General features: G+C 41.9%; 1 protein-coding gene across 1 annotated transcript; it reads left to right on the forward strand.

Moving 5' to 3' along the window:
- The first annotated feature begins 5223 nt into the window (after positions 1-5223).
- Positions 5224-8349, forward strand: LOC134463203 (cerebellin-2-like). Its single transcript, XM_063216431.1, has 4 exons — positions 5224-5485; positions 6123-6218; positions 6506-6634; positions 7914-8349. Exons 1-4 carry the CDS (start codon positions 5248-5250, stop codon positions 8195-8197), a joined length of 747 nt encoding a protein of 248 aa, XP_063072501.1. The 5' UTR covers positions 5224-5247; the 3' UTR covers positions 8198-8349.
- Positions 8350-16673: the final 8324 nt, after the last annotated feature.

Here is a 16673-nt window from a genome sequence, read left to right on the forward strand (position 1 = left end):
CAAGACAGACCAGCCAATTTGTGAAATACAGTGGCCTATTTGGGACTTTAATTCTGGCCAAACACTATATTACCAAAACTATTCGCTAATCTGCCTTGACTCACATGTGAATTGTCATCCTATTCCTAACCCATAGAGTGCAATATGATATTGGTCCACCTTTAGTAGGTATTACAGCTTCAACATATCTGAGAAGGCTGGCCACAAGGTTGAAGAGTGTGTTTATAGGAATTTTTGACCATTCTTCCCAAAGCACATTGGTGAGGTCACACAATGATGTGTGGTTCTCCGTCTCCACTCTAATTAATCCCAAACGTGTTCTGTTGGGTTCAAGTCAAATTCATCCATGCCATACTCTGTCTTCCATGTCTTTATGGACCTTTATTTGTGCACTGGAGCACAGTGATGTTGGAAGAAGAACGGGCACGCTCCAAACTGTAAAGATTTTAGAGAATTCCATGCTCCCTCCCAACCTTATGGGGACGTGTAATGTAATCAGGGCTGGGCATAGGCACCTGCCAACCGGCCAAATGCTGGTAAAACTCGGCTGTGGCTGCTAATAATTTTAGTGTCATTAGCCAGTTTGGCAGGTAGCTTATTCTATTGTATGACAAATTGGAGTTGCCAATATTCTGTTGTTTTCCCCTTGAGTATCAAGTGTGTGTATTGAAACTCATGAAAAAGCTCAGCTACTCAGTTTCTATTTGTTGATTTATTTCCATGTAGAAAGAAATGCACACATCGTCTTGCTTTAGCACCTTATCTGCTGAGGTTAGATAAACAGTGTCATGATCAAAAAAACAATAGGCCTATCAAATTTTTGGTAGTAGAAAGCTGAGTGGCTAGTGACTTGTGAGAGCAAATGTCAATGTCAAGCCCTGAATGTAATATATTGTAAATAAAACATGCTATTTTACCCTTGTAGATATATCGTTTGTATTTTAGTTAGTAATTGTGTAACAATGTAGATGTAACCTGATTTCACAGTATTCCGTGAGAGAAACGTGGTACATATTTTCACAGATTTTACCAAAATTCTATGATGGAGTCACGGAATTGCTTTCTATATGTATTCCCACTGCATAAAGTCTATCATCAGAAAAGTGATAATATACCTCACAGTGGTGAATTGCCTTTTTCAGATGGTTCATACCAAATTCATTTTTTACTATTGCTGTAGCAATTTATGGTGTGCCCAATTTAATCAGTACCTAGACCTAGACCTCTAAACCTAACCGCCAGTGAAGTCAGAGACAAATGTGACCCTGCCTATAAAAATCTAGCTAAGGTCATTTTTTGGTGAATCTCAACTTTATGCATAAAAACGTCTACATTGTAAAGAACATATTCTGAAAAGTTCAGCTTGATATCTTTAAAATTGAGTAAGGTTAAAGTTAAGATTCTGCCGCACACAGGCTCAGAATAACTAACTTGTGAGAAATTCCAACGTAAAGATCTGCACTCAAAATTCCAATGTAAAAATACTTTCAACACTGATGCATTTTAGAATCATAAATAATTATCCTGACAGTGTGTCATACACCAAATTCAAGCTTAGATTCTACTTTTTCATGTTACATCCAACAAATTGCAGCTTGGTCGTCGATGAGTCAAAAAGTGAAATTATACTATGTTATGAGAGAACACAATTTGGAACAAAAACACAATTTGGAACAAGACAGTAGGAACACAAAGCTTTGGCAACATAGAGAATGTACTTCCGTGGGCCCATCACGGAAAGCACTCCGTGACCCGATCACATAATTGCGCTGTGAAACTGCCACAGATTTTGTGTCCCAACTCAACCCAACCCATAGGCCTACTCAAACTCATACTCATACTCAATGCAACTGTCATGTACTTTTGCAACAACAAGTAATAAAAATTTACCCTGTGAATATTTCAACACTGTCCTTTCAATATCTAACACCTTGTGTCTTTTGATTAGTCAATCATTCATCCTGTCACACCCTTGTCACAAGCCTCTCCCTGTGGCAATAGCTCCCAGCCTTAGGCGTGCAGATAGGGACGAGGTGGTGCTAAAGTACCTGCCCCTTTGCTCTTCTTGACAAAAAAATTCCCTTTTTGAAAAGTTCTTTTTAATTTACATTTTTTGTCACAATGTACTTTGATTCATGGAACAGTAGAAAAAATACCACAACCTGGTGAGTTTAATTTTGCTGTTGCAACAATCAAGTCCAAACAAATAATTAAGTCAAACTGTATGTGAACAGTGCCAGCACCTGGACACTGGCTGTGCATAGAAGCTTCATACCAAGTTTGAGCACTATGGTTCATGTTGACATGATCATCAACAAATTCTTGACAATCAAAAGCATGGGACAATAATTCTCCGATACTGTACAGCAGTGGTCTCCAATTAACTTTTCCCAAGGGCCAAATAATGTAGAGCAAGCGAGGCCACGAGCCCCCCCCCCATAAATAAATAAATAAAATAAAATAATAATAAAAATAATAAAAATAAAAATAAATAATAGAAACACTGTTGAAATATTGAAATATTAAAATATTAGTATTAGCTGTTGCAATATAGTGCCAGGGAGGAATGTAAATAAAGACCAACTGTGGACAGGTTAACGAGAGAGAGAGAGAGAGAGAGAGAGAGAGAGAGAGAGAGAGAGAGAGAGAGAGAGAGAGAGAGAGAGAGAGAGAGAGAGAGAGAGCACGTTCAACTGCTGAATGCATGTTCAACTGCTGAACGTGCTCTCCAACAGAGCCACTTCAGTCACGGAGGGAGGGAGGGGGAGAGAGATTTAGGCTACATAACAAGACCTAAAACAAATATAGGTCAATGTGCGCCAAAATTCCAATTCGGTCGAGGAACAAAAGTCATTTCCATAGCGATTAAATCTCATTGAACTCGTGCGCTGCATCTCACCTCTGCCTGAACAGAAAAGACGCAAGCCCATGCCACAGGTGGCACCCAGGCAGATGAAATAGTTAGTTTCCAGGAATGCTCGTCTATATATTTCTTTATTGTGGTCGTTTTCGAAAATCATATTAGTTTTCCTCCAACGCATTCCCGGTGTATCATGCATTCTCTGCTCAACTGATCTCGCATAACGTACCAAACTACGGGGGAAAAATATCCTCCACATTTAGGCTAGAATAGGCTACTACAGTACGTCAGCTAAAATGCAAAGAGGGTGATATCACAAATACAGAAAAATAGTGCAGGGGAGGAGAATCGTCCACATTTAACAGAGGTGTGCTCTAACTGCATAACTGAGCGCTCTCTTCTGGTTGAACAGAGGGAAACACGCTCACCGTCGGGGCTGTCGGGGAGATGAGGTGGGCCATCAGGAATATTAAACCCTATTCTGCCTAACTACTAGCCTACGTATGTTTCCTGGACATTTCTGAAATTCGGGTTAGGGGTAGGGTGGAGCAAGGTAGCCTACTGTTCTCAGATGCTCCCGTGGCGCCTTCAGATAGGCTAAATTAGGAATGCGATACAGTTATACACGTGCGATACAGAAATACAGATACGGTCAGCCAGACCTTCAATATTACGAGTGCAAGACAAAGCAAAACTGATATAACAAAGACATACAATAGAAGCAAAGGAGAATCGTTTACATCTGCAAACAGAAGAGAGTTGAGAAAACTCTGACGACTTGGCTTAAATAACTGTGCGCTTCGCGCCTCATGACTCTCCAGGTTTAATAGAAAGGGCGCGGCTCACCGCGGCGCGCAGGCTGCACCCAGCAACGTTGACCTTCAGGAATACTCAGCTAATCTTCTACCTGGCTCTATATTTCCAAGACATTTTAAAGGAACTGGTTTCGTTTTTGTCCTCCCTTCTTTTGGTAACGACTGTTCTCTGAAGCTTGAATTGCTTTAACGTCTCTACATGTAGGCTACTACCTTGCATAAATGATACTTCCAAAATACGGGATAATTGTCATCCAAACTTCACATAAATGTGAGTAAACAAAAGACAAAATGTATCTGGCCTGCTAAATACATAAACATAGGGAAGGAGAGAATTGCCCTCATGATCAACCAGAAGAGAGGAGAGTGCTTCGATACCGCACAATTGTTTTGCGAATGGTCTGATGACCGAGGTAAACGCAATGATAAATAACGGCTTGTCTAGATGTCTAGGAGACAACAGATTGCACTTCACCACTTTCCCTCATTGTCAATGTCTGTGAGACTGTTATTATAAGATTTAACTGTTTGTGAATGCTTAGGAGAGATGACTGACGTTTTTGTGATCGAAAATCGCGCATGGCCACAAATAGGCGCATTTATGGTTTCATTTTTAAGGACCTCATGGCGGGCCAGAAATTTGCTGCCCGCGGGCCGCAGTTGGCCCGCGGGCCGTTGTTTGGAGACCAGTGCTGTACAGCCTCTGTAGCCTAGTAAGGCAGCTGGAAGTTACACTCATAGATAGTTACACTCGCCATCCGTGCCCCCTCTTGAGCGCCGCCCCCCAACACGTCTGTGCACGCCACTGCTCCCAGCTGAGAAAAACAAAACCCTTGACCTGTGATGTGTATCTGTACCTGCTCAGGCCAGTTACTATCGTCTTATCAGTAGATGTTATTTCACTGACACACTTTTCTTGAGACTAATTATGTTGATTAAGATTAATAGATTTAAGTGGAGTGCAATACACCACTGAATCATATTTGCCATGATGAACTCTTAGTGTGCCCTGATGTTAGCAATGTTATTCCTATGTTTTCATTCAGAATTCTCGAGTTGGAGGACAATTGCTCAAGACTTTTCCTCTGATGTAAGTTTGACTGTTTCAAAGGAATCATTGATAAAGGCAGCACACCAAAAATAGGACGTCATAGCTTCAAGACGCACCCCATCACAATCACAGAAAAAAATGATGAATGTTAAGTGTGGTTGCGGGGATCCAGTTCAGCCTGAAAAGTAAAGCAGCTATGCCATTACGTTGCATAATAGTTTTACAGTCCCTGGTACTCAGCCAGCAGCAATTGATCAGCCTGATATCAGGTAGTTGGCTACCTATTTAAAGGCTGAGACGAGACTGCAACAAGACATATTTCACTCCATCCAAACCTCCATCCATTCATCCATTCATCCATTCATCCATTAATCCATCCATCCATCCATCCATCCATTCATCCAAACCTCCATCTCCATCCATCCATCCATCCATCCATCCATCCATCCATCCACCTCTGGAACTCCAACTCTGCCGAGATGAGGACTGCCTGGGTGCTGTTGGTCTGTCTGGGGTACTGCATGGTGTCTGCCGCTCAGCTCCCGCCTGAAGCGAGCAGGCAAGGGAGAGGGGACCCGGCTGGCATGGCCGGCATGTCCCCAAGTGTACGCGGTGATGAGGGGATCGAAAATGAGATCGAGATCCAGTTCCCTGCCAACAACGGCGGGAATGCTGCCTTCTGGATGATAACGGCCGCCTTGGACAGACGAATCAGAAACACAGAGAAGAGGCTGGAGAGCCTTCAGAGGGAGAATGAGAGTAAGTCCAGTTTTTTATTCATTGACAGTTGTGTTTCACTTCTGCAAATCATTGTGTCTTCCTTTACACAAAAGAACATACTCAGTTTAGAGTTACCAGAAAGCGTTTCAGCGTCTCTGAAAAAAGTTCACTTCATTCATTTAACCTCTTTGTGCAGAGCCTATGTTATAACCTAATTGTCAGCAAAACTGTAATGACCTAGTCTTAATCTGTTACTAAACCCCTTAGGGCAGAGCCTAAGTTATAACCTAATTGTCTGCAAAACTGTAATGACTATGTCTTGATCTGTTACTTAAGGCTCTCGGCAATGTCATAGTACTGTTGTTATGATGTAGTGGAGTACTTTCAGCAAATAGTGAATAGGCCTGCCGGCGACCTGCACTAAGAGACTACGGCTCTCTGTAATGTCATAGCAAAGTTGGTATGATGTACTTGACTTTTTTCTGCAATGAGCCAGTGGGCCCATATGCTATGCACAAAAAGGCTTTAGCTGTCAAAGTAAACTGTTGAAGCAGAATGAATGAAGCATGACATGCATCATCAAACTGTTATTTAGTAAATATCAAACTGTATTTTGTCTGTAATTTTGTCATCAAACTGTAATTTTGTAACCATCAAACTGTATTTTTTTACACAGTGCTCACCTCAGCTCTGAGGGCGATGGAGAGCAGGCTGACATACAGGCTGATGAAAGCAGAGAGCAGTGTGAAGGAACTCAGACGCGATATCTCAGGTACTGTACAGTATCTCAAGAGGCCGTCTAACTTTCCACACTTCCACATCATGTAATGCTGGGTACTCTTACGTTGTATTTTGGTGTAATTACAAAGTACAGTGCTAGGGAACAATATATTTTTACACCTCATTTAAAAGGTCTATGTACTATATATATATATATATATTGTCTTTTTCAACTTCCTATTTGACTTTATTATTATATTTGTTGAATTTCTTTGGTATTATATGACCTAAACAGCCTCATAAAACCCTTATTTGTGTGCATGATGTGATGTCTCGTAGAGAGCCCCAAGGTAGCGTTTTCAGCCTCGCTTGGGGACACTGGCAACAGAGGGCCTTTCAACACGGACATAACGCTGACCTTCAAAGACGTCATTACCAACGTAGGCAATGCCTTCCAGCCCGCTACAGGTAACGTGTTCTGCAAGACCTTATGATTCAATTCAAGTTCTGCAAGAAAGTATGAATGAAGACCAGGGGTGTTCTTTCCAGTGGAGGTATCGCACCTTTGGACTTGGGGGAGAAATAGGGCCCGGGCAACTTTTGGCTTAAAGGGGCCCCCTCATAATTAGTGGCACAGAGCTAACTCACCGGTGGGCCCTGCACCCTCGTGGTCCCCTATTTTCAGAAATGTAAATGCCTGCTATGCCAGATGGTCAGTCCAGCCCTGTTGGGGCCTGATGGGAGCGTAGGTTAGGTAAACTGGAGCTAGCAAGGGGAGCTCGCACACCTTAGTGCTGATGCAATATTATATTTTTATTGCATTATAGAAAACAAAAACAAAAAAGTGCTTCTCAAATGAAGTGATGATGGTCTGACTGTGACCGAGACGTTTGGACTTCCCCTTGCATGTCTCCTGAACACCAGAGGGGTAGAAACTTTAGAATAGCTGATGTTCAATTTGGGTTTTTTTGTCTTGCAAGAATTATTGCTAATCTAGTCATATTTAGGCCATTTAAACCTTAGTTTTTGTTTTGTCCTCTCACATCTTCCCTTTGCCTTTTTTGAACTTGAGGGCTGTAACATTTTGATGTTTCCTTCCTGTTTCTCAGAGAAACAGGAAGGAAATATCAAAAGAGAAAATTAAAATAACTTACACCTGGTCCCTTTTAGCCTTTCAAGCGAACTCAGCCTAGGGGACTAGGTGTAGAAATATCCTAAAGTTCATCACACAGGCAACAGCGCTTGATCAAAAGGCAGTTGACCAAAATGCTGTAAGATTACGTCAAGAAAAATAAACGAAACAAAAATAAGAATAAAAACAATTAATAATTTCAAATAAAAAACAAAAATAAAAAAATCCTCTTATCTGTCTCTCTGCAACATCTCTGAACAGGCATCTTCGCTGTCCCCGTGAGGAGGTGTACCGTACCTCTTCTCCCTGTTCGAGTGACCCCCCTCCCCCCTTGTATTTATTTTATTATTATATTGATCATATTTTTTGTACTTTTCTGCTATTTTATTATTTTAAACACCCCTCCACTGATGCTATGCTTATTTTAATTTTCTCTTCTTCTGCTTTGTGCAAATGCAGTGTTTGACTGCAAATTTCCACATTGTGGATAATAAAGTACTCGTATTCGTATTTGTATTCATATTCATATTCGTAACTTACAAAAATAACTTAGGCCTACCTCTTATTCTAACATCCAGCTCTCTTCCCCTTTTCTCCTCCCTCCCTTTTCAACAGGCATCTTCACCGCCCCGGTGAGGGGGGTGTACCTCTTCTCCGTGTTCGAGTGCTCCCTCTCCCCCCAGCCCGCCTCCGTGTCCCTGCATCGCAACCAGGAGATGGTGGTGAGCGTGGCCAAGGGGCAGACGCAGCGCGACGGGGCGGCCAACGGCTCCAACGGGGTGACCCTGCACCTGGAGCAAGGGGACCAGGTGTACGTGCGCCTCTGGAAGGACTCCTGGGTGTACGACAGCACGGCACACTACACCACCTTCAGCGGCGTGCTGCTCTTCGCCCAGTGAGAGGGAGCAGGGAGCGGCGCACGTAGACATATTTGGGGGCCTACTGTATGTACATTGAACTGGTGTTTTTCTTCCTCCACACACCTCAGCTGGCAGGTGCGTCGGAGATGCATGGCCCATGGGTCCCTCAGCAGACAATTTGAAAAAAAAAACTCCCGCACACTGACCATTTCGCTGTTTTATTTAATAAATAAATACAAAACGTTTCGGTCCTAGACCTTCATCAGGTAAACTTCCTCAGTGGGCCCATTGTAGTCCTACAGCCAGGTCCAATGGACGCCTGTCATGCATATAGGCATCTACAGTATATCTGACTCTGATTGGGTCCCCTACATGGGTCCCTGGTTACTCAGTCCCACTTCACCCTCTACTACAACACCTGTGAGACTGAGGGACACAGGTGTATTTACTGCAGGTGGGCCCGTCGACTGGCCTGTTCACTCTGCTGAGAATGCTCAAACTACATTGTAGTTATTGCCATTTTGGTGGCAATGAGGCTATAACAGAGGTTATGTCTGCATGAAGGGGTTATTGCAGAGAGATTTGTCAGAGCAATTATTTTAGTTTCTTGGTGGTCGTAGATTACATTAGTGAGCGTGCACACACGCATACGCACACGCACACACACACACACACACACACGCACACACACACACACACATAGACACACACACACACACACACACACACACACACACACACACACACACACACACACACACACACACACACACACACACACACACACACACACACACACACACACACACACACGAATGATCTGCAATTGGGTGAGCCATGTCCATGTCCATTGTCCGCCTACCTAGACATCGCCTTGACCCTCTGATAGGCTGACAAAGTGACTCTCTACTTTCATATGATTCTTTTCACAACATTTTGAAAGCCCTGTTTTTCACAGAAGTCAGAACAGGTATGGTGTTATGTAACTAGCAAGTCATGGAGACAGGCAGGCTGGTGTGAACAAATTGTGCCTTACATAACACAGAGAGACAGATAAGAGCATTGCAGGGATGCCAGCAATGTCACCTTACTAGTTATTAAGTATTATGTGTCCCTTCTCTTTCCTTTGATACCTAACCAGCATTATTGTCTCATGATTGTTTGTTTCTTTTTACTGTATATATTTAGTGTCTGGATAATGTCTTGTTATTCACTGCAAGAGTCAAAACAGCAATGTGAAACAACCTTAATAAATTCTGACTTCTCAAATTTTTACAGTTTTTTCTCGATTGCTTCCACACAATTTCTGGTAGGCCTACTTCACACACAATTTTCGAAACATCTCACCTATTTCCCAACTCACTGAAGCTGTCACTGAACAATAAACACAATTCCTTCTTTACACTCATATTTCAGTTTTAAAACACTCTTTTCAAGACACTACACACAATTCACTGGATTAGACATGATTTTCATGAAGACAATTCCTGGTTGTCACATGGAACACAATGTCATTCAAAATACTAAACTCAACTGCCGTACTATGTTCACGTCCTCTTCACACGGACAAACTCTCTTCATATCTGTTTACAATCTGAAATCATCACCCCATAAGGACACACATTGCATGTGATGTTGATGACAACATGAGTGGATGCAGTGAGAACACACATTTGTTTAGTTTTTGATCCCCAAAATATGTAATACAAGATATCACTTTCATGTGGTTACCCAATATTTTACAGGAAATTAGTGATTTTTTTTTGTCAGAAAAATCTGTAAAAAAACCAAAACAAAACAAAAAAAAACACATCTGTGTACTCTGAGTCTGAAAACAATATTTCAGTGAGAAAGATACCCTTCTCAGTAAGTGGAACAAAATATGTTTCTACTGTGTGTCAATCTGAGTACAGTGTTTAACCGTATGACCATTAGTGTTCAATGGCTCATATTATTAGAGTGGATTACTGTAAAATGACTGCTTGTGTGTGTCATTTGAGAACTTGGCTTTAAGCCAAAACTGCCCGGGCCCTATTTCTCCCCCAGTCGAGGTTTGTTCCTCTGCACAATGGAGCTCGCTAACCTTGATCTGGACACTAATGAGCCTGATAACAATTGTGTTGTCCAAGCAGTAATTAATGAGGCCGTCCTGTTCAGCTTGTCTTGTGAACATTGCACACCTGCACTTGCTGTTTTGTGCCCTGCTTTTGTGCCAGATGATCTTGGAGATAATGATGGGTCACCTGTGGGCATTGCCACCACCAGAGGGTACTGGAGGTCAGCTTTGGTGGGACGTTGGACAGTAATCTCAGTTTCAATGCTTACATCAAAAACATAACTAGGCCTAAGTGCCGATTTTTGGCACCTTAGGAACATAGTAGATCAGATTAAAGGTGCACTGTGTAATATCTTTAGTAGCTTATTTCCGGAATTTATGCTGCCCTTTCACAAATGCTACCTTGTCACAAATACTTAACACCACCATCAAATTCTATAGTATTCATGATGACTGGAGAAATGGCAATTTTCATACAAAAGGTGGATCTTCTCCATGTCCGCTATTTTGAATGTCCAGAAATAGACATTTTTAGCTGCAAACTTCGGTCAACATTAGTTTATTATCTACTTAATATTCACGAAAAGATCAGATTTTGCAATAGGCAGCAGGTTTCAATAAGCAGCATATTGTAATGCAACCATCTGTACCTTTAAGGATTTTGTATGTAAATAGGATATGGATAAATGAACCCATGCTTTTATTACCTGTAGAGTTGACTATACATGGGTTCTAAATTTTGTTTATAACCCGACTACGCCAACCTGTGCACAACTCAACCTCTGATTGTTGGAAACCGCTGTTAGCTTACATGGTTGGCTGCCAGTGTCGTGCCCCTCCTCATAACATTGTGTTACAGGTAATAAACACTGAGAACCCATGTATTGCAATACCCTACTTATCTGTCTTGCCCAAAAGTCACTCAGACAGACAAATCCAAAATACTGCTGCTAGAAAATATTGCTGCCAGTGTGCGTCTTCTTCAGAGTCGGTTTTGACTCTTTTGCAAACACAATGACTGACGTTTCGACGCAGTGTGCGTCTTCTTCAGAGTCAAAACCGACTCTGAAGAAGACGCACAATGCATCGAAACATCAGTCATTATGTTTGCACCAACAATAAAATAACTAAAAAGTATCTGAGTGCTCCGGTCATCCCTGGCCTAGTCTTTTCGAAGTGGACCAGTTTGCTTTCCATTATCTACCGTCCTGGACTGGACACACCAAGAAGGTTAGAGCGCAAGTGACTTCCCTTTTATATGTCTGTAGATATGAATAGATGTCAAAGAGTCTCCCCTGGTTGAAGTCATTGTATTATAAGGTGATATTCATGAACGATGAACTACTTTCAGCACAATTCCTACTATTTCCTTACATACATGTTTACAAAGGCTGACTAAACTAAAAGAAATTAAAATAAAGTTGGCCACCTTGCAATATCCAACCAGGGGAGACTCTGATGATTGAAATGTACATACACAGTCTATGGCTGCGGAAATTAGGCCTATTGTCCTGTCTGGGTTTTCACAGTGGATTACAGACCAGAAGGCCTATTGGAAAAGATTCACCAGCTGGTTGTCATCTCAAATGTGCTCCAAAATTCAAAATGTTCTCTGTTTTTCAGAATGGCAGACTTTCATACATTTGTCTCAGTACTGTAAGACCATAATTACCAATAAAGATAACCCATTTTCAGTGAAATATCCTATCTACAGACGCGAGTACAAAGGTTGGCAACAGAAAGATGTAAATTTCCTATAGACAATATCCTAAGGATTGTTGTCAGAAAATGACTGAATTACACATACACAGTTGACTGCTGAAAAAGGCTTATTGATCTGCCAAACTTTTCACATTAGATTTCTGACCAAATGTTTTTCAGGCCTACATTTTTTTTGCAAAAAGCATGGGTGAGTGTGCGTGCGTGTGTGCGTGTGCGTATCCCCCAATTTTTGAGCACATAGATGGCCGCAAGTTTTCATCTTTTTCAATAGGCCTTCTGGTCTGTAATCCACTGTGAAAACCCTGACAGGACAATAGGCCTAATCTTCGCAGCCATAGACTCTGTATGTACATTTCAATCATTATTTTCAGCACTTTCCTTTGGATATTGCAAGGTGGCCAACTTTATTTTCATTTCTTTTAGTTTAGTCAGCCTTTGTAAACATGTATGTAAGGAAATAGGGCAGAATAGTGCTGAAAGTAGTTCATCGTTCATGAATATCACCTTATAATACAATGTAATAATGCATGAAAACAAGTGATTTTGGAAAATGGCGGCCATATTGAATTCTGAGCAAAAATTGACGTGGCCCCAAGTTTTAATTTCTTCCAATAGGGCTTCTGGTCAGTAATCCACAGAGAAAAGTGCGGTAGGAAAAAAGGCCTAATTTTCCCAGCTGATGACCTGTCTAAAATCCAGACAGGGGGAAATGGCATTTAGTCATTATGCTGCCAAATGGAACCAGCTTCCAGTCCAACTGTATCTTGTTTTAAAAAGAAATTTAAAACAGCTTTGTTTGTATCTGCCTTTGGTAATAGCTATCAACTGTCTATAATAGTTTCTATATTGTTTGTTCTCTCTTCCCCAAAAAATGCTACACGTTTATTTCATTTTGTCATCGCTGCTGTTTCACCACAAGGTGGCAGACAAATTCAGTAATAGGGGACAGGAAGACCTTTACTTCTTGCCTGGTGGCAGATGGGATTGGGAACCTCAAATCACTAGTTCATACATCAGCTTTCCATCTGTGTCTGTATATCACATTAACTTCCTCCGCTTAATAGGTTATTGTCTTGGGTGTGTGTGTGTGTGTGTTTTCCTTTTAATCCATCAACCACACAAAACTCAAATGCATAGCACACCAAGCCTTCCCCTCATTTTTAGTTATCACCCAGACTTTAATCTGATCAAGATGGTCAATTACGGTAATCAAGTATTACATTCGAATTAGAGTAATTTATACATTGTATAACAGATCAATTGCCTTTGACTGGAACACGAGACAATAAAGGATATTGGAAAACTTATTTTGTTGATCAGCAGTAATTTCTACGTCAGCCTTTTGCTTCTGTTTGATGCCTTTGCATCAATGCTATGCATTTGGCACGTTATCTACTCCAAATTGCCTTATAGTCAGATGAGGTGTCTATGAAAACCCCATCCCATTTATAATTTTAATAATGATAAACTTCATGGTTGTTGTACAAGGCAACTCGTTTACAGTAAGTTGAATTGACTTGATAACATTCCTTGCATAGCTTGTGTGGTTGTGGCAGGCATCCACACAGTGTCATCCAGAATGTGAATGAATGCTGCGGAACAACCCTAAGGGGTATACTTAGATGCTCGTTCAGGAGTAAACCAGGTTAAGTTTAGGAAATGAGGACTCCAGGCTCTTCTATTAGGTGATTTACCTCTTAACTTAACCTGCATGGTTTACTCCTGAACCAGCTTCTTAGTATAGGGCCCTGGCGTATTACAATGTTAAAATGACTTTTGCTTTTATCAGAAGCACCATCTCTTTCATTTCCACTTGATTTTCAACCATTTTAGCCTTTCGCACTTCTTCTTTGGGTTTGAAGTGTCACAACAGTATTTATCCGTCTTAACCCATTCACATATTGTATGTGTGTGAAGTTTTTTCCCCCCGTCTGTCTCTGTAGCCAATGTTGGTCTTTCCAACTGACCCTCAACCTGACGGGGACGTGGCGAATTCGGTACGGTTGCGTGACTCATTACCGCGTCAGCCTGTGCAAACTTTAAAGAGTGCTGTGGAGATTAGCTGGAGTATGTGCTCTGTCATCCACTGCTGTGCTACATAATTGATCTATGTGGCTTCCTCTCTCACAGGCTAAGTCAGTGATTCCCAAACTTTTTTTCTGCAGGGATCTCCTTTTGGATCTCAGAGTATTTTTGTGACACTACTACAATGCCCGTATTCCAAAAGCCAAACAGTTTTTATCCTTGAGGAGTGTGGGATTTCCCAAGTTCTAGAATTTAATGCAAACATTCTACGACTCACAAAGAACTCTGTGTTGGAAAATCCCACCGAGTGTTTATGATATCATAATGAGAAGTCAAGAATTCAAGGTAGTTCTAACCAAATTTATGTAGTGGTACTACTGAAAGGGTTGATATTTTAAATTGAAATATAAGTAGGCCTAGATAGGACCTATATTTAGTAATGGTATAAGTGAATGTTGGTATTAACGTATTAACGTATCGTTTTGGGAGGACCAAAGCATAACTGGTCAGGAGGTCCCCCTCTTAATTGAGTAATAATAATACGTTCTTTTAGTCAGTCTCAACTTATGAGTCCCCAATTTTTGGGGCAAAGTGGTTGAGGTCCTTAAGCGCTCTGCTTACTCTGCTTAAGTTATGCCTAGCAGCAGCCCTGACTGTGTTAAATGAAAGCATATACAAGGGCTATGCAGTCTCCTCTCTCTGTGGCTTCCTTGGGTCTGCAGTACCTCCACGACTGCCCCCCATGGGTCCCGACCCCCAGTTTGGGAACCACTGTGCTGAGTAAACGGCACGAGACATGTATTCAGCTACAGGATGTGCGAGTGAGTGGAACACTAGTGATTTTTTTCCCTTCTTTTTTTACGAGAGGAGTTTGTCTTTTTTTTTCGGCAGGCAGGGCCAGAGCTGTCATGAATGCATGGCATGTTTGTCTTGACTGCTGTTGTCTTAGAGGGACATATGTGCTGAGCCACCAGCCGATCTCGGGTCACAGCGACTAACACACACACACGCACACACGCACACACACACACACACGCGCACACACACACAAACACACACAAATTCACAATCACACACATGTACACACCAAATCCCCCTTCCCTCCCTCCCTCCCTCTCGCTCTCTCTGTCTCTAACCCACCTCTCTCTGACTCTCTCTCTCTCTCTCTCTCTCTCTCTCTCTCTCTCTCTCTCTCTAACCTCCCCCCCTCCTCTCTCTCTCTCTATGCACGCGAGCAGCACAACTGTTCCAGTTCAGTGCTCATCTGATAAGAACGCATGAGTTGGCCCTGGGCTGAAACGCCGTGCGGAGTCAGAGCTCAAACGCCACGCAAGGCAGGCAAGAAGCACTGTGAACTCACTCACCACCCAAACACACATCACGGAGGCGATGGGGAGCATGTGTGATTTGATCCTGATTGTGTGTGTGTGTGTGTGTGTGTGTGTGTGTGTGTGTGTGTGTGTGTGTGTGTGTGTGTGTGTGTTAAAATGTAGAGTGTCGAGGGTCTTACGGATAGGCACACAGATACGGCAGGACGCAGGAGATGACGTTTTTGCTTTTTATTTTGCAAACCACAGGTGAAGGTGAGCCAGGGACCACAAACTAAACCAAAATAAACCAAAATGTTGAAAAATGTAACTGTACACTATTTATAAAAATATACAAAAATAAACAGGTTACGAGGAACCAAAATAAAGATGTACAAAAGAAATAAACTAGTTAAAGCCTGAGGCTCTCAATACCAAAAATTCTCTCTAAGAGGTTACTCACACAGCTGAGTTAAAGACAGAGCAATTCAACGAACAGGTCTCTTCTCTACCTGGCTCTGCACAAGAATGGACACATCTCCATTATAAAGGGTACCTGTCTCCTCCCTAAAGGCAGCTTCTACTAGTGCCTGACCAAAAAGCAGGGAGTTTTAATTAGGCAAACAATTATATTTAATTTTACACATTTTAAATAGTGCTAGCACAATATACTTATTTCAGGCCTTTTACACAGTCTTACCACACAGGTTCAGATACATATTGGTACATAACTACCAGCAATTGCAACGTTTCAACCATTAAACTGCACTTGCAAGGGCGAGGGGACGCGCACACGCGAACGTGCCCTAAAATAAAAGCGTCCCCAAAGCCATGACGCATCCCTTTGCCAAAACACAGAAGTGTTGCAAGACCGGTAAGTAGTAGAATTTAAATGCTCCAGCAAACATTGGTCCGTGTTCTAAAACACTTAAAAACCACCCGTTTTGACTGAGTAAGGCTAAATATTGTAACTAGGCACAACAAAATAAAGAAACAAAAGATGTTGACAAAACTCTGATTTTGTGTGGTTAGTGTTTGAAAATGTATGCGTGTATGAATGCAATGTGCGCGAATGTAATGTGTGTGAATACCAAATGGTTGAACGGTTGTCAGCTAAACAAGTGTCGACCCATGTTAACCAACGAAACCATAAAATACTGAAAAAAGGTTGGGAGTCTGATATACAATTTGTAAAGTCCACGAAACAACAATAAGAATGGGTAAAAGTTTGGATGGGGGCATGAGTTCAATGGCGCCTGCTACAGCAGACGCCGTGATGATGACACGCGCTCACGGGTCGCATCATCACACATCCCCCAACTTATGCTTGAAACTCCTCGCAGAGGTGGGGCAAGACATCTGCCCACCCGTCGTGGTCGGTGCTGGTGCCATCTTGGGGGAGGGT

Source organism: Engraulis encrasicolus, chromosome 14 (assembly GCF_034702125.1).
Source record: "Engraulis encrasicolus isolate BLACKSEA-1 chromosome 14, IST_EnEncr_1.0, whole genome shotgun sequence".
NCBI lineage: Eukaryota > Metazoa > Chordata > Actinopteri > Clupeiformes > Engraulidae > Engraulis > Engraulis encrasicolus.

What these genes read in the sequence shown, in the direction of transcription:
- LOC134463203 (XM_063216431.1), top strand. Translation starts at nt 5,248, where the DNA reads ATGGTGTCTGCCGCTCAGCTCCCGCCTGAAGCGAGCAGGCAAGGGAGA. An exon ending in ACTCAGACGCGATATCTCAG is followed by an intron (nt 6,219 to 6,505) that starts GTACTGTACAGT and finishes GATGTCTCGTAG; the next exon opens with AGAGCCCCAAGGTAGCGTTT. An exon ending in TGCCTTCCAGCCCGCTACAG is followed by an intron (nt 6,635 to 7,913) that starts GTAACGTGTTCT and finishes CCTTTTCAACAG; the next exon opens with GCATCTTCACCGCCCCGGTG.